Source organism: Cervus canadensis, chromosome X, assembly GCF_019320065.1.
Source record: "Cervus canadensis isolate Bull #8, Minnesota chromosome X, ASM1932006v1, whole genome shotgun sequence".
NCBI classification, from domain to species: Eukaryota; Metazoa; Chordata; class Mammalia; order Artiodactyla; family Cervidae; genus Cervus; species Cervus canadensis.
This window is the reverse complement of record NC_057419.1, coordinates 39,135,924-39,153,134: the sequence shown is the minus strand read 5'-3', so window position 1 is coordinate 39,153,134 and position 17,211 is coordinate 39,135,924. Positions and strand designations below refer to the sequence as shown.

Below are 17,211 nucleotides of genomic sequence, written 5' to 3'. Positions count from 1 at the left end.
GAGGCAGATAAGGTGGTCTGGTTTTCCCATATCTTTCAGAATTTTCCATAGTTTGTTGTGATCCACACAGTTAAAAGCTTTGGCATAGTCAATAAAGCAGAAGTAAATGTTTTTCTGGAACTCGCTTGCTTTTTCTATGATCCAACGGATGTTGGCAGTTTGATCTCTGGTTCCTCTCTGCCTTTTCTAAATCCAGTTTGAACATCTGGAAGTTGTTCTGTTGAAGTCTGGCTTGGAGAAATTTAAGCATTACTTTGCTAGCGTGTGAGATGAATGCAACTGTGCGGTAGTTTGAACATTCTTTGGCATTGCCTTTCTTTTGGATTGGAATGAATACTGACCTTTTCCAGTCCTGTGGCCACTGCTGAGTTTTCCAAGTTTGCTGGCAAAATGAGTGCAGCACTTTAGCAGCATCATTTTTAGGGCCATGCTCAGTAAATATTTAATCCAGTTTTCTGTTGATGGGCGGGGCTGTGTTCCCTCCCTGTTGTTTGGATGAGGACAAACTATGGTAGGGTTAATGACCTCCTTCAAAAGGACTTGTGCATGCACTATTGTGTTCAGTGTCCCTGACCCTGCAGCAGGCCACTGACAACTCACACCTCCACTGGAGACCTCCTGAACACTCACAGGCAAGTCTGGCTCAGTCTCTTGTGGTGACACTGTTTCTCCTGGCTCCTGGTGTACACAAGGCTTTGTTTGTACCCTCGAAGAGTCTGTTTCCCCAGTCCTGTGGAAGTTCTGTAATCAAATCCCACTGGCCTCCAAAGTCAAATTCCCTTGGGGTTTTCAGTCACTTTGCTGGATACCCAGGTTGGGAATCTGTTATGGGTCCTAGAACTTTCTTAACAGTGCAAGAATTTCTTTGGTATAATTGTTCTGCAGTTTGTGGGTCATCTGCTCGGCAGCTCTATGGTGGGGCTAATGATGACCTCCTCCAAGAGGGCTTATGCCACACACTGCATGACTGAGGTCTGCTGCAGCCAGAGCCCCTGTCCCCGAAGCAGGCCACTGCTGACCCGTGCCTCCGCAGGAGACACTCAAACACTCAAAGGCAGGTCTGGCTCAGTCTCAGTGGGGTCTCTGGTTCCTGGTGTGCACAAGGTTTTGTTTGAGCCCTATAAGCATCCCTGGTGGATATGGGGTTTGATTCTAAATGCAATTTGGCTCCTTCTACCTTCTTGTTGGGGCTTCTTCTTTGCCCTTGGAAGTGTGGTATCTTTTCTTGGTGGGATCCAACATTCTCCTGTAGATGGTTGTTCAGCAGTAAGTTGCAACTTTGGAGTTCTTGCAGGAGAAGATGAGTGCACGTCCTTTTACTACGCCATCTTGGTAAGTCCAAGCGAGGCTTTAACAGAGAACTTGTAGATGTTCAAGCTGGATTTAGAAAAGGCAGAGGAACCAGAGATCAAATTGCCAACATCCGTTGGATCATAGAAAAAGCAAGAGAGTTCCAGAAAAACATCTACTTCTGCTTTATTGACTATGCCAAAGCCTTTGATGGTGGATCACAACAACCTGTGGAAAATTCTACAAGAGATGGAAATACCAGGCCACCTTACCTCCCTCCTGAGGAATCTGTATGCAGGTCAAGAAGCAACAGTTAGAACTGGACATGGAACAACGGACTAGTTCCAAATTGAGAAAGGAGTACGTCAAGGCTGTATATTGTCACCCTGCTTATTGAACTTATATGCAGAGTACATCAAGTGAAATGCCCAGCTGGATGAAGCACAAGCTGGAATCAAGATTGCCAGGAGAAATATCGATAACCTCAGATATGCAGATGATACCACCTTCACCTTTATGGCAGAAAGCAAAGAAGAACTAAACAGCATCTAGATGAAAGTGGAAGAGGAGAGTGAAAAAGTTGGCTTAAAGCTCAACATTCAAAAAACAGAGATTATGGCATCTGGTCCCATCACTTTATGACAAATAGATGGGGAAACAATGGAAACAGTGAGAGACTTTATTTTGGGAGGCTCCAAAATCACTGCAGATGGTGACTGAAGGCATGAAATTAAAAGACACTTGCTCCTTGGAAGAAAAGCTGTGACCAACCTAGACAGCATATTAAAAAGCAGAAACATTACTTTGCCGACAAAGCTATGATTTTTCTAGTAGTCATGTATGGATGTGAGAGTTGGACCATAAAGAAAACTGAGCACTGAAGAATGGATGCTTTTGAACTGTGGTGTTGTAGAAGACCCTTGAAGGTCCCTTGGACTACAAGGAGATCAAGCCAGTATATCCTAAAGGGAATCAATCCTGAATATTCATTGGAAGGACTGATGCTGAAGCTGAAGTTCCAATACTTTGGCCATTGATACAAAGAACTGACTCACTGGAAAAGACTTGGACTACAAGGAGATCAAGCCAGTATATCCTAAAGGGAATCAATCCTGAATATTCATTGGAAGGACTGATGCTGAAGCTGAAGGTTCCAATACTTTGGCCATTGATGCAAAGAACTGACTCACTGGAAAAGACTTGGACTACAAGGAGATCAAGCCAGTATATCCTAAAGGGAATCAATCCTGAATATTCATTGGAAGGACTGATGCTGAAGCTGAAGCTCCAATACTTTGGCCATTGATGCAAAGAACTGACTCACTGGAAAAGACTCTGATGCTGGGAAAGATTGAAGGCAGGAGGAAAAGGGGATGACAGAGGATGAGATGGTTGGATGGCATCACTGACTCAATGGACATGAGTTTCAGCAAGCTCTGGGAGTTGGTGATGGACAGGGATGCCTGGCCTGCTGCAGTCCATGGGGTCCCAAAGAGTCAGATACAACTGAGCAACTGAAGTGCACTGAACTGAGTTGGGTATTTCCTATCCCCCATGTCAGTATGCCTCTGGTAAAACCTCAGTCAGTTAGACTCTGATAAAAGTTTTCCTTGAGGGCAGGCCTTGTTAAAGATAATAGAGAGGTCCAGATATATTTCAAAATGGCTGCTTTCCTTTCCCCTTGCTAGAAGCACAAGAGAATTTTTCTCCAGTCTTCATAGTGAAAACCTGGTAATGCTCTTGAAAGTAAAACACATGAAAGTGTGGGGAACCCCATAAGATTGAACCTTCTGAGGACTTTTATCCCTTGATCTACTTGGTCCACACTGAGAATCTAGCAATCTTTTGATTATAGTTTTAAAGTGTTGTTACTGATACTGACTTCAGGTGCAGGCTTCTATTCCTAGTCAGCTATAAGTCTCTATCCACTGGTCTGTCTCTCCATCTTATAGAACAGCAGTTTGCCTTGTGACCTCACTTCTCTGATGGATCTAAGAAGAAGTGATTTTAAGTTTGTTCAGCATTTTTCTTATTGTGAGTATGGGAGTGATGGCTTCTAAGAACTTGATGTGTGGAACCAGAAATTAGAAGTATATACGTTTGTTTTTTTTTTTTTTCAGTGGGTTTTGTCATACATTGACATGAATCAGCAATACGTTTATTTTTTTAACTTCAAAGCACATCTAGAAAAACATGAATCTTTCTGAAGTTTCAACTTACCTGAAAATATGTAGAAGCTGTGTGACTTTGTGCAATTAATTTAATCCATCTCTTCATCTATAAGATAAGCATAATAATGCCTACTTTGCTGGATTGTTATAAGACCTAAATGAGATATGCTAAGTATTCTAGCACAGTGCATGGCTCATATATATTCAATAAATGTTAACTTTAATTATAATGTCATTTTATCTTCATCAGAATCCTAGGCTAGAATAGAGACAAAGTGTACAAAGTATTCCCTAATTTAGAAGTTAAAGAATCAGAAGAAAATGGAACACTTGCCTTATGATCAGTTTGTGATTGAGTCAAAACCAGACTGAGGCTAGGACTGCTGCCAGCTTCCACGGCCCTGATGCGGTTACAAGACTCCGTTTTCTTAATATCAGAGCAGATAGCTTGCCCACATTAATCAAAACCTGTCAAATCTCAAATTTACTCCTATAAAAGCAATCTCAGCGACTGCACACCTGTCTGTCCCACTCTGATGTATTTGTGGATTTTGCCTGCAGAAACCATGATGGTTCCAAATAAAGGGTATTAGAATGATAGAGAAATGTAGCCTGCTACCATGGAAACAGACATGTGACACCAGTAGTGCTCTGAGTAGGCATGTAAAAGGTTCTGAAGCATATAGAGAAAATAAGTCAACATATCTAAGAAGATACAGAAATGAGCAGAGGTTACTGCTTTTGCTCTAGGTCAAGGTATTCATATCTAATATGAAATAGTTCTAGCTCTCTGGTATTTTCTCTCTAGAAGATGGAAAACCACAATGACCTCGAGCAAAAGAAATGAGAATGGTTGATATAGAACCAGAACTTGGGGGGAGGGGAGGGAGGCTCAAGAGGGAGGTGATACATGTATGATTAGGCTGATTTTCATTGTTGTGTGGCAGAAACCAATACAACATTGTGAAACAATTTTCCTCCAATTAAATATTTTTTTTAATTTTAAAAAATGAAGCAGGACTTATAGGACCATGTTGAAACTCATAAGAATTATTTACTGGCTATGGTGAGCTATATTAGAAAAAGATGGAACTCCTTCCTATATTGTTGAATGATGTACTCACTAGCACCTATGGAAAGTGTGATACAATCTAACAATCTAAGGATAATCTTGTCTATACTTTTTCATCCTCATTTTTTTCAAGGGATATGCCAAATGTACACTGAGCAGATAGAAGCAAGTGGAAGATGGGCCTTGAGTGCCTGTAGCTCTCGGCCCTCTTCACACCATGGCCATTTCAGAAAATAAAAATTAAAATTTTATCCCATCACTTCATGGCAAATAGATGGGGAAACAATGGAAACAGTGGCCGACTTTATTTTGGGGGGCTCCAAAATCACTGCAGATGGTGACTGCAGCCATGAAATTAAAAGATGCTTACTCCTTGGAAGAAAAGTTATGACCAACCTAGACAGGATATTAAAAAGCAGAGACATTACTTTGTCAGGAAAGGTCCATCTAGTCAAGGCTATGGTTTTTCCAGTAATCATGTATGGATGTGAGAGTTGGCCTATAAAGAAAGCTGAGCGGAAACTCCAATACTTTGGCCACCTGATGTGAAGAACTGACTCATTTGAAAAGACCCTGATGCTGGGAAAGATTGAAGGTGGGAGGATAAGGGGATGACAGAGGATGAGATGGTTGGATGGCATCACGGACTTAATGGACATGAGTTTGAATAAATTCCGGGAGTTGATGATGGACAGGGAGGCCAGGCATGCTGCAGTCCATGGGGTCACAAAGAGTCGGACACGACTTAGTGACTGAACTGAACTGAACTTACCTCACACAATATACCAAATCTACACCAGATTTAAATATAAAAAATGAAATCACAAGAGGGAGGTGGAAGGGGGGAACGGGATGGGGAACACATGTAAATCCATGGCTGATGCAGGTCAATGTATGACAAAAGCCACTACAATATTATAAAGTAATTAGCCTCCAACTAATAAAAATAAATGGAAAAAAATGAAATCATGAAAGAACCAGAAAAAATGCAGAGTTACCTATGTAATGCTGATGTATCCAAATTTAAAATGACAATTTAGAAATGTAGTTACTGACATAGAAGAAAGGTATCAAGCAACAAGATCCCATTTTGTGAAAATACCTATTTATATGCATAGAAAATTTCTAGATATGCATAAAGTGTTAATAAGGGTTGTTTGTGAGTAGTTTTTTAAAGCTATTTTTTCCTTTTTGCTCCTCTTTTCTATGTATGTATATGTGCATGAATTTACGTATGTGTAATAAGTAGGTATTTCTGGTATAAAAATAATAGAAGTTAATGAAAAATTCTTAACTTCCCTTTCCCTCCTTTTCCTTGTACGGTCAAACTTCCTCCAGGAATTTTTTTTCCTCAACTAACCAGTATATTTCCTTAAGTCTCCCCCTTTTAGTACTTTCCCATTCAACTGTAAGTTCTCTGAGAATAGACTTGTTTCATTATTTACTGTTCTTCCTTCCTAGGCATGCTCAGTAAGGACTGGTTGCATGGTGATCATTTTCTCAAAGCCTGCTTCAAAGTCTGATATAACAGTGAAGTTAAAGTCGCTCAGTCGTGTCCGACTCTTGGCGACCCCATGGATTATACAGTCCATGGAATTCTCCAGGCCAGAATACTGGAGTAGGTAGCTGTTCCCTTCTCCAGGGGATCTTCCAAACCCAGGGATTGAACCCAGATCTCCCACATTGCAGATGGATTCTTTACTGGCTGAGCCACAAGGGAAGCCCAAAAACTGGAGTGGGTAGCCTCTCCCTTCTCCAGTGGCTCTTCTCCACCCAGGAATTGTACTGGGGTCTCCTGCATTGCAGGCGGATTCTTTACCAACTGAGCTATCAGGGAAGCCCACAGTGTAACAGTAGTAACCTTTTAACCAGCCAAAATGGTCAGAAGCTTGGCCGGGGCTAACACAATCTGTCTGAGGGCAGTGTCTGCAATGGCTGTCATCTCACTGGTCTCCCAGGCTGAGGTAACCAACTGGTTAGCTGGTAGCTGGTTGATGGGATTAGGCCTTTCTATGTAAATCCTTCCCCAAAAAACTTTCTTGTTCAAGAAGGTGGCCCTTCTCAAGCTGCCTCTTATTTAGTAAAATCTGTCTAGCTGTGCTTCCTTGCCAGAACCTCTGTGTACAATCTCAGTGCTGTTGTAAACATAAAAGATAGACAGTAAAGAAACTGGGAGGAGAGAGAGAAGAAATGAGGATAGAAGAATGGAGAATCATGACCTTAAATGCAGCACGTTACTAAACCCAACCATAAACATTCCCTGCACATAATAATACCTACAGTTGCACATGAAATTATTTTGCCAGGAAAGTCTACAGAGACATTGGTTTTCAAGGGACTGATGGCCACACTGGCAGCCCTCCAAGTTAAGAGACTTTACTGACTTCTGATTGAGTCTGCTTAGACAGAATCTTTGATAGAGTGAGCTCTTACTAGTAAAGACCATTCAGGCTTGTTGCAAGAGTAAAATGAGATGGCAGATGGAAATATGTTTTATAGTCAATAAAACAATACACAAAAAATGCTTGATGTTCTTCTTGTGAGCTCCTGAGGGCACTGACAGGGGTTTAATGTGGTCCAGTAGGGTCTTCATGGGAGTTTGGAACAGATTTCAAATACCTGCATCTAAAGAAAATTAAATCCCCCTACAGAATGAAGTGAATTGTGTCCCCAGTAGGGAAAAACATGCCTGCACATCTGGAGACAGCTACACTGTGTAATGTCTGAGGAGTGATTGTTACCTAACTATATGAGAAAAGCCTTGGGTTTTCTGAGTGCCCTCAATTGATTAGAATTGTTTTCTTTAGAAGTAATTCCCCAGAAAATGCTTGTGATTTCATTGTTGGTGAAACTGTTGACACTTCTTTTAAAGTGTCTGTTAACTTATGATAAATTACAGTAGGAGTTCATGTGGCCCCCATGTGAATGTATTATGGCTGCACTACTTGAATAACTAACAATTTAAATAACGGCAAGGAAGGGACTAAAAAGTAAACTGCTACTGCTCTGCTCCATCCATGAAAATGACCCTTTTTTCCTTCAAGCTTCAACTCGAGATTTCATATCAGTTCCTGACCTGAATGTGTGTCTCAGGACTTGCATAATTAATGGAATGCCGTCCTAAGGTTGTTGAGGTCTGCATTTCTGGACATTTCATTTTTATGGAGAAGTACTCATTCCCTCACTCCAAAGATTAAGCCTGAAAAATTTTTCTCCCCAGGAAAGAATCTTCCTTGTAACTTTATTGTTACAACAGTCAGAGACAGATTGGGGAGGTCTGATAGTTGTTAGATGCCTTGCCAATAACCTGACCCTCAGCTTGGGGCTCCCTCAAATTTGCAGTTTCTTAGTGGTTCCTCCTGTGAACATCTTGAAGAATACACACTGTCTGTTAATTTGAAGTGACTTAAATTTCCTTTTTTTCTTTTTAATAGGTCCTGTTAAAAACAAGAAAAAGGGTAAGTCAATCTCTAGATTTTATAAAATTGCCGTCGTGTCTTTTCTAAAATTAGAAGAAAAAAATCAAGGGAGAAGGATTTTTATACTCTTTCAGTGCTGTTTGTCCATTGTTTTACTCAGTCACCTGTGATCTTGAGTACTATAGCTTCCAGGGAATAAGAAATATCTATCATTTTTCAGTGATGCTCTATTAAAGATAGAATTGCTTCTTAGCAACTTATGAAAGTTGTTTTTGCTTTTCTTTCTTGCTCCCTCTTCCATACAATTCATTTACCTCTCTTTCCTTCATTCTTCCTTACTCTTTCCCCTGACCTTCTCTTTTCTCCTTTTTTTCCCCCTCATTTATCAAATCAATGACCAGGTGTGAATGATGTCCTGAGAGATGTCTGTACCCTCTTTTTTGGCCTAAAAGCTATCCCTCGCCTATTTCTCAAGTAGTCAGGGAAGGTATTTCTTGCTCTGGCATTTCAGTATATTCTTTATAATGGAAAAACTTGGCTATAGAAGTACCCTGACCTTTTTGTCTTTTCCAAGAAGCTTCTAGTCGAGCGCATCCATTGTACTATTGCTGGGTCTGTAAGTCTCCAGTGTACTTGCAGTAGGAATGACCCATGAGTTTGTACAAGAGCTTGCCTTCTTGAAAAGAGGAACCCAACAATAGATAGGTTCTAAAAGACAGGACCAGGCAATATGGTTCACTCCTTAAGACCAAGAAACCCAACCTTGAAACCAGTTTTTTTTTTTTTTTTTTTGAAACCAGTTTTAAGTACCTATTTGTTTTTGTGTTCTGACCTGGGAGGAAAATAGAGTGAAATTTATGATTTTTCATTAAAATATTCTAAGTGAAATAATTCTGTCTGTTAACACTTCTGGAGCTTTATAGAATATATTATCAACCCCAGATTAGACCCAAAACATTGGCTTCAGCTGCCTCCTGTCACTTCTCTGAGCAGTAGGGTACTCCAGTGGCTTGAGGTGCCATGGCTCACATGGGAAACTTGTGTCCCTGTTGGATAGAGGCTGAGGAATGGCCTGGCCCCTGAGGACCTGAGCTGAGCAAAATTGGGAAACAGTCAGAGAACTGGAGTCAGTGAAGAAACATTTCTCTGTGGGGCCTGGGCATTCACCGAGCTATTCTGTCTTTTAAGAAAGTAAATTTGACTTTCAAGTGTGCAGTTTTCTTTTCTTGTCAGATCCCTTTAAGACAGAAATTTTAACAAACCTAGAAAGCTCCCCTGGCCTGGACAATGACACCCTCTGCTCCTAACACGAGTCCAGGGGTGACTTGTTTTTTTCTTAATAGGTAGCCTCAAGAGTACTTTGTAATGATAACTATTAGGGGTTTTTTCCTACTCACTCATTCACTAGACAGTGAATAAGCATCAGCTGAGATACAGAGATGAAGATAAATGGTTTCTGCCCTCTAAAATCTTCCAGTGTAGTTGGAATCATGGAAGAACACACAAATAATTGCATTATAGTATTTAAAAATTCAATCATAGAAGCATGAGCAGGGTGCTGGGAGAGCACAGAGAAAGAACAAGTAGTTCTCCCTGGGGAGTGAGGTACCACATCTCAGAGAAAATATTATCTAACCTGGACTTTGAAGGATGAGGGGGAAAAAGGGGGATTAACATTCTAGCAAAGAGAACTGGCAGGTCTCAAAGGCATGAAAGAACACATCATATCTGAGGGAACAGCAAGTAGGCTAGTGATTTACCCAATTACAAGGCATGTGTATGGTGGGGAACAGCACCCACTTCAGTGTCATCCAAGGGATGACCCCGAGAGAACACGCTTGGCAGTGGTAATAGAAGGCAATTGTCTAGGTGAGAAGCTCTGGAATTACAAACTCAGGAGATCCCAAAGCTTCTGGCAGTGACTCGAATCGCTGGCCAGCACTACTACCTGGTATGTGGGCCATTATTGGGAATAGAATGCACATAGGCCTTAAACATTTGTCTTGGCTAAAAGTGATTTAGAAGCCATTTAATACAGATTTCCTTGGATACAATGAGTAGGCATATGCCTAAAGAGGTAAATTGATTTGTTCATTTCATGTCCATCCTTTAATGGAAATTTCCCCCTCCCATAACTCTCTCTCCCCGCTCTTAGTTCATCCTGTCAACAATTTGAGTGTCACTAAAAAAATGTGTGTATTCTTCCATCTAAGACTACACAGGGTAACTTTATATGTACAAAAGTCTCTGGGCTTTTGCATCATGAAGTGCTCTGTTAAAGTAAGGAAATCCAGAGAAGGAATGCAGTACTCTAAAGTCATCCTCTTAGTCCAGGGGTCATTTTGTGCATGCTTCTCTCTGGGCCAATTTTCTATAAGGGTGCAAAGATGAGAAGTGCACTTGCCTACACCTGGTTGCAGAGAAGCAAAGACCACCAGCTGCAGAACTAGATCCCAGCAGGAGCTATTTCCCAGATTCCTTCTAGCATTTTTGTAAGTGAACATTCTCTGTTTACACTGCAACCAGTATTCTCTTTCACTGGAGGAGTTTCTGGCTCTGATTCTTCCAAAATTACATTAATAATCACAGGAGACTCACAATCTTGATACTGAAGTTCACACTACCCGCAGAACCCCCTCTAGCTCAAAAATCACTGTTAGGCCTGGAAATTCTGGGACAGGAGACAGCCTACTATGCACCATCCCATGTGTCTGTGCCACCCATAAAAGAATGAGAAAGAAGCAGACTTTATAATCAAACTAGGGAAGCCTCCTGACTATCAGGAGTAAGTCAGTCCTCCTTACGGAACCTCAGTCTTGTGAGGAAACTTAGAGAAATCATCGAAGCCAAGCTCCTCGTTTCACTGATGGAGAAACTAAGGTTCGGGGAGAAGAAGGAATTTGCCCAAAGTATGTGTCCATGGCAGAGCTGAGGCTTACAGACTTATCTCCCGGCTACAGATTCCCTGTTTTTTCCACTACACTAGGTGGAATTGAAACTTGGGCACTGAATAAGCCTGACTTGGAATCTGCCCAAATCTGAAGGGAGATGGCTTTCCTGTTCAGCATCTTAAAATTGGCTAGATCTCATAACTGGGCAGATTGAATCTTTTGCTGCTAAGTGCAGGGAAAATGCTAAAACTCCTGCCTCTCCCTGGGAGAAAAGCTCTCTGTACTTTCCTTATTTTCCTCCCTGGGGAAGGGGCCCCACAATGACCCTGTTGTTTCATTGTAAATGCAGATGTGGTTAGACATGGACAACTGACCTCTTGAGTGGCGTTGCCATGGGGATTGGGTTTCTTGAGCACGGCATTCTCCTTAAAAGAGAACCTGATGAATCAGAACAGGATTCTCCAGCCTGCAAGTCCAGGAAGCCAGAAGGCAGTGTCAGGAAAGAGGTATTTAAGTGAGACTTGACAGGGTTATATTTTAAAAGGAAGAAAGTATCACAAGTGAAGACACCATGATGGAGGCTGGGGAAAGGTTCCCATTCCTGGGACTTCCACAAGACTGTGGAAAGGCAGGGAAGTGAGGAAGCAGCCGCCCTCCTGTGACCACCTGCAGTTCTTGAATTGGACTGCACAGAGCAAGGAGGTAAACAGGAAGGACTGGAGCTTTCAGTTCAAGGCCACAGTTAGGACTTGGTTAACGTAGATCTGGTGGGAATATGGGAAGGACTGGAATGTGGAATAGGAAGGCTGAGACTGCTCTGAAAGGAGGGCAAGGAGGAAATGGGGAGGATCTGGTGGCTTGATTAATAATACATTCAAGAATAGGGCCTCTGAGGAAAGAAGACTCTGGGAAGCTAGATTATTTAGCCTATAAAAATAGAAGTTGATAGGTGACTTAATGTCCTTGAGCACATTAGGGTTATTGTGTGTATGATGTCAACTATTCTTTTCTATCTATACAAACAATAGAATAAGAGCTTAAACTTCCACAGGAGGAATTTCAGTTCAATATACAGAAGAACTTCCTAACAGTGAGGGGGTGATAAACATTGGAACATGCTACCAAGGGATTCTGCAGAATTTCCTTTCCCAGAGCTCTTTAAAAATAGGGTTTAGAGAGGTCAGCTGAGAAAGCAAAACCTGCCTGCTGCTTCCTCCACAGCTCAGCTCTCTCTGGTCTCCACCACCCCTTCTTTTCTTATGTTACTTGAGCCTTCTCTCTCTCTCCTTCTCTCCTCCCTCCCCCTCCCCCCACCACCTCTCATCTTCCCAGACTCCTTCCAATTCTGCTTTCCAGCCTTCATCCCAAGTTCAAGTCCCTGTACATCCTGACTCCTACAGGAAGCCTTCCTGGAGCTGATAGTCTTCCTAAGGTCAAGCTGGCCTCCTAGCTTGCTCGTCTCATCCACATCAAGTCCACCAACCTGGATAGTAAACATGAGAGCCACACTCTGCAACAATAGCCCAGTTCTCAATTCTAAAAGGTTTTTTTTTAAGGTCTACCCACTTGGTGATTCTGATCCTTTGGACTTAGCCAAACTGTAACCTCCTTTTTTAAGCCTTCCCTGACCTCTCCAGCATTTTGTCCCTACAATTAATGCAACACTTCTACTGTCCTGTGACTGTGTCTGTTTCCACATGAGACCAAGTTCCTTGAGGGTCATTATTTCTTCAAACCCAGCCTGTAAATGCTGATTCATGAAACACAAAGTGTGTGTGTGTGTGTGTGTGTGATGTGTGATAAAAGTATCCACCTCTTTAAGAGCAGGAACTCCCAGAGGGCCAACTTTGTGTCATGAGAAAGCTGTGGGACTCCTGACAGTACACTCTCAGTCAATAATTATAAATGTGATACCTAATGTCATCTTTCAGGAAAGAAGGCAGGACCTCCTGGACCCAATGGCCCCCCAGGACCTCCAGGACCTCCAGGACCCCAAGGACCCCCAGGGATTCCAGGGATTCCTGGGATTCCAGGAACAACTGTTATGGGACCACCCGGCCCTCCAGGTCCTCCTGGTCCTCAAGGACCCCCTGGCCTCCAAGGACCTTCTGGTGAGTTCTTCCATCTCTCCACTGTCCTAGGCTCCTTAAAAGTTCTCTAATAGAACAGGAACAGGTGATCCCAAGGGCAGTTTAAAATGATGGTGTGTGGTCTTCTTGCTCAGTGGAGAGCTAGGAATTGGACAAGCCAGTAGAGCCTGCCCTTCTCTAACTTCTTATTAATGGGGCTTCCCAGGAGGTGCTAGTGGTAAAGAATCTGCCTGCCAATGCAGAAGATGTAAGAGACACTGGTTTGATTCCTGAGTCAGGAAGATTCCCTGGAGGAAGGCATGGCAACCCACTCCAGTATTCTTGCCTGGAGAATCCCATGGACAGAGGAGCCTGGTGGGCTACAGTCCTCAGGGTCGCAAAGAGTCAGACATGACTGATGGCGTGTGGTCTCCTAGCTCAGTGGAGAGTTAGGAATTGAACAAGTCAGTAGGGCCTGCCTTGCTCTAACTTCGTATTTATACCACCCTGTCAAGGAAGAGATACCTGTTCTTGACCTGTGGATTTTGTCTCCTCTGATTTCCAGCATCTAGCTTCACATACTGATGTTTGATTAGAAAAAGGCAAAAGGGAGGAATGGGCTTCCCTAGTGGCTCCCAGGTAAAGAACTCACCTGCCAATGCAGGAGATGCGGGTTTGATCCCTGGCCCGGGAAGATCCCCTAGAGATGGAAATGGTAACCCATTCCAGTATTCTTGCCTGGGAAATCCCACGGACAGAGGAGCCCAGTGGGCTACAGTTCATGGGGTCACAAAGAGTCAGACACAACTTAGCGACTAAACGATAACAACAACATGGAGAGAAATGTTGGGGGCTGGACAGAATGACAAGCCCTAGAGTAGTCTCATCCCATGAACTCTGAAATGCCTTTCCCATAGAGGTAGACCAGTAGTCACTGATAATCAAGGAGTTGGAAACTTATGAGTCATTCAGGCTGTGGAAGCAGCAGACAGAGGCACCAAGACCAACCTGTTGAGGAACCAAGTGCTTATTGTGTTACATCCTTCCCCTACCACATTGCCCATTTGAATAGCATTTAATCTCTTTGCATCTTTCCCCTTGGGCCCAGAAGGCCATCCCAAAGGTATTGATGCAGATCCAAACCTGCCTAATCAGAGTTGACAGGAGTCAGACTGCCTGGGCTTAGGTCAGTTGCTATTTCCTTCTCCTGCTCCCCTCTTGTGTCTTGGGGCTTTTACAGAAATGGACTCTTCACAGCTGATTTCTCTGGGTCCAAGAATACTGCCACAAGACTCATATTCTTTGACTGGTAGTTCAAACAGGGCTAATCAGTGTCATTGTGGCCCCAAGAGATGCAGTTTGGATTTTTTTTTCATCCAATCTTTCTACAAATATTCATTGCGTACTTTCTATGTGCAAGAGATATATTGATTAGTGGTTCTTGTTCTCGTGGAATTTATGTTGTACAGGACGAGAGTGACAATTAAAGAAGCAAGATGTTTACAAATGGCAATGCATTCTACAGAGAAAAGTAATGGAGAACAAAAGGCTAAAGAAGCAAGCACCATTGTCTTGGGGTCACATGGTGGCAGGAATGCACTCTCCTCTGTCACCATGAGTGCTCAGTGGCACTTGCCTTGGGCCATTGTTGGCGAGAAGCCAGTTTCCTGCTGGGTGCTGGGCACACTGAAGATGCAGGTCAGGGACAAGTCAGAGAAGAAAGAGGTGTCATCTCCCACTCCAGAGCCCCGCATCACACCCTGACTCTCCCTCCAGCTCTGAGCCCTGGAAAATAAGGCTCAGATGCTGCTTTGCAAAAGGCTCAGAGTGAGCCTGGCTTGGCTCAGACAGGGAGCAAAAGCTCAGTGCCATTGGCTGCCTAGATGAAGAGAAAAGCAAGTAGACAGAGCATACCCTCTGACTGGCCTGTCCTATTTTGCAGGTGCTGCTGATAAAGCTGGAACTCGAGAAAACCAGGTTGGCTGGGAATTGCTGTCTTGCTGGGAAGGAGGGAAGGCCACAGGCCTGAGCCACCCTTGAGTTTGCTCCCTGCTTAGTTTGCTGAGGCTTTCTTTTGTGAGGAGACCCTGGAGGATCTGGGGGGTTTTCATTCACAGCCCCCTCCCATGAATAGAAAAACTTTGCCCCAGGGCCTGCTTTTAGCAACAGAACTGAGCTGTGGCTATTTTTCCCCATTCCCTAGGAGACAGAGGGTCACCACAGCCAAGCTCAGTAGTCAGCTGACATGAGCTGTCAGCGAGGCCTATTCACCTGGTCCTGGGCCTCCCCGACTACACCAGACACCTTGTCGGCACTCTAACCACCTGACGTCAGCAGCTTAGAAGTTTAAGAATATGTTCTTGAAAATCAGCCAACCAGTTCCAGGTCAAGCCCAGCCTGGCCTTCTGCCTTCAGGGCCTGAAGGGCTCCTCCCTAGTCTCTGAGCTTCCTGATCCATCTCTACTGGCAGTTTCCACCACCTCGCCTTGTCTCATCACGGCTTCTTTCACTACAGCTGTTTGGCCACAGCAATCAATCTACACAGCTGCACGGTGCTGGATGGCTTGCAGGGTATTTTATATTCTTCACCTCAGTTGATCTTCAGACATCTCTGTGAGAGAGGCCAGACAGAGATTCTCAGCATCCCCATTTCACAGTTAGGGAAATAAGGCTCAGAGGCATTACGTCTGGCAGAGCTATAAAATCATATTACCCTCTAGGAGAAATATGGCCACTAACATCCCAAGACAGGGGAGAGGGGTCAGAATTGGGATACAAATGAAGACTAGAAGGTGGAATCCTGGCAACTGGTGGCTGAGCAAGCAGCCATTTCTCACAGTGACTATTTTCTCTGTTCTCATCTTCCCAGCCAGCCGTGGTGCATCTACAGGGCCAAGGGTCAGCGATCCAAGTCAAGAATGGTAAGAGTCAAAGTAGGCTCTCTCCTTAAGAAGAGTTTCTTCCCCCCACCACCCTTCCCCACGGCCTTCAAATAATCACCCAGCCTAGTTCCTCTCAGACCTCGGAGGTACCCTTGACACTAGGGGCCATTCTCTACTCCATTTTGCCCTCTGCTGGCTGTTTCAAGTAATTGCTTGCCCTCAGACTGGTTACTACAAATTGCAGTTAGAATCACAGATTAAAAAAAAAAAGAAGTTGAAAGGGGCTTGAGACATTGTCTAAACCAGGGATTCTTGGAAAGTGGAGGCTGAATCAGAGTCACCATTGGGAATATGTGTAGTCTGATCAACATTTTCACAATACAAATTATAGAAAGTAGAAATACATAAAATCAAATCTTCTTGTGTGATGGGTCTAGGGTAGAGGGGCATTTCTCTCAGGGAAGTGGGGGCATGTTAGACTCTGTAGGAATTATGAGATGCTAGTGTCTACAAAAAAAGGGGGGTGGATTGAAGGAGGTTAGAAATCCTACTTTAATGTAATGCTTGCATTTCAAAGGTGGGGAAACAGAGTACCAGAGAGATTGGACAACACCATACTAAATCTACTGCCTTATGTTTGTATGGTACTTTAGAGTTTTCTACATACTTTTTTTGTCTTTGATTTGACTTGATCCTCACAACAAAGGTAGGCATTAGCTCCTTTTTACAGAGACAGAAACTGAAGCTCAGAAAGGTTAATTAACTGGCCCAAGATTTCCATTAAGAGTAGGAGCTGGGATTCAAAACCACATCTCTCTGACTCTTTCCACTGCACTATGCTACTTCAGTGATGTGTGTGTATACTCCACCGAGTGATTAGCTTCATTTTCTTCCCCAAAGAGACATGAACATTCATTAAAGAACAATGCTTTGAAATAATGTCCAGTTCCCAGGGTATACAAAGCCTAAAATGCATGAACCCCCAGGAGCCTCAGGAAGCAGCAAACCAGCCAAGATGCCAGATGCTTACAGAGCTTGGAATAGAAGGGAGGGGCTGTGAGTACAGAAGCAGTAAATGAAGGGTCAGAAACCTGCTGCATGGGGACAGCTTCTAAGAACCCAGTCCATCCTGAACTGGCTGTGCTCTGCTTCCTTACTGACTGGGCTTGGCTACCTCTCGGACTGCCACCTGGATGCCTGACTTAATTGCCTCAGAACTATAAGTAAGAACACAATGGCACCAAAACCCAAACTGTCCTGCTGGGACCAGGTGCCTTGGGACCCAGGACGCTGAGTAGGCCATGGTCACCATCTATCCAGGGAGGAGTGAGACAGTCAGGAAATAGATTCGTTTGGGTGTCTGGATGGGTGGCCTCAGTGTTATGCCAGAAGCTACTGATTTTGCTCTCACCATACA

General features: G+C 43.4%; 1 protein-coding gene across 1 annotated transcript in view; it reads left to right on the top strand.

Annotated features, from left to right (window-relative positions):
- EDA (ectodysplasin A) overlaps positions 1 to 17,211 on the top strand; it is a 102,521-nt gene that overhangs the window by 77,690 nt on the left and 7,620 nt on the right. The window contains exons 2-5 of the mRNA XM_043459464.1: positions 7,968 to 7,991; positions 12,775 to 12,954; positions 14,855 to 14,889; positions 15,782 to 15,833. Coding sequence (XP_043315399.1) covers positions 7,968 to 7,991; positions 12,775 to 12,954; positions 14,855 to 14,889; positions 15,782 to 15,833 — 291 coding nt within the window. The remainder of the gene's footprint in view (positions 1 to 7,967; positions 7,992 to 12,774; positions 12,955 to 14,854; positions 14,890 to 15,781; positions 15,834 to 17,211) is intronic.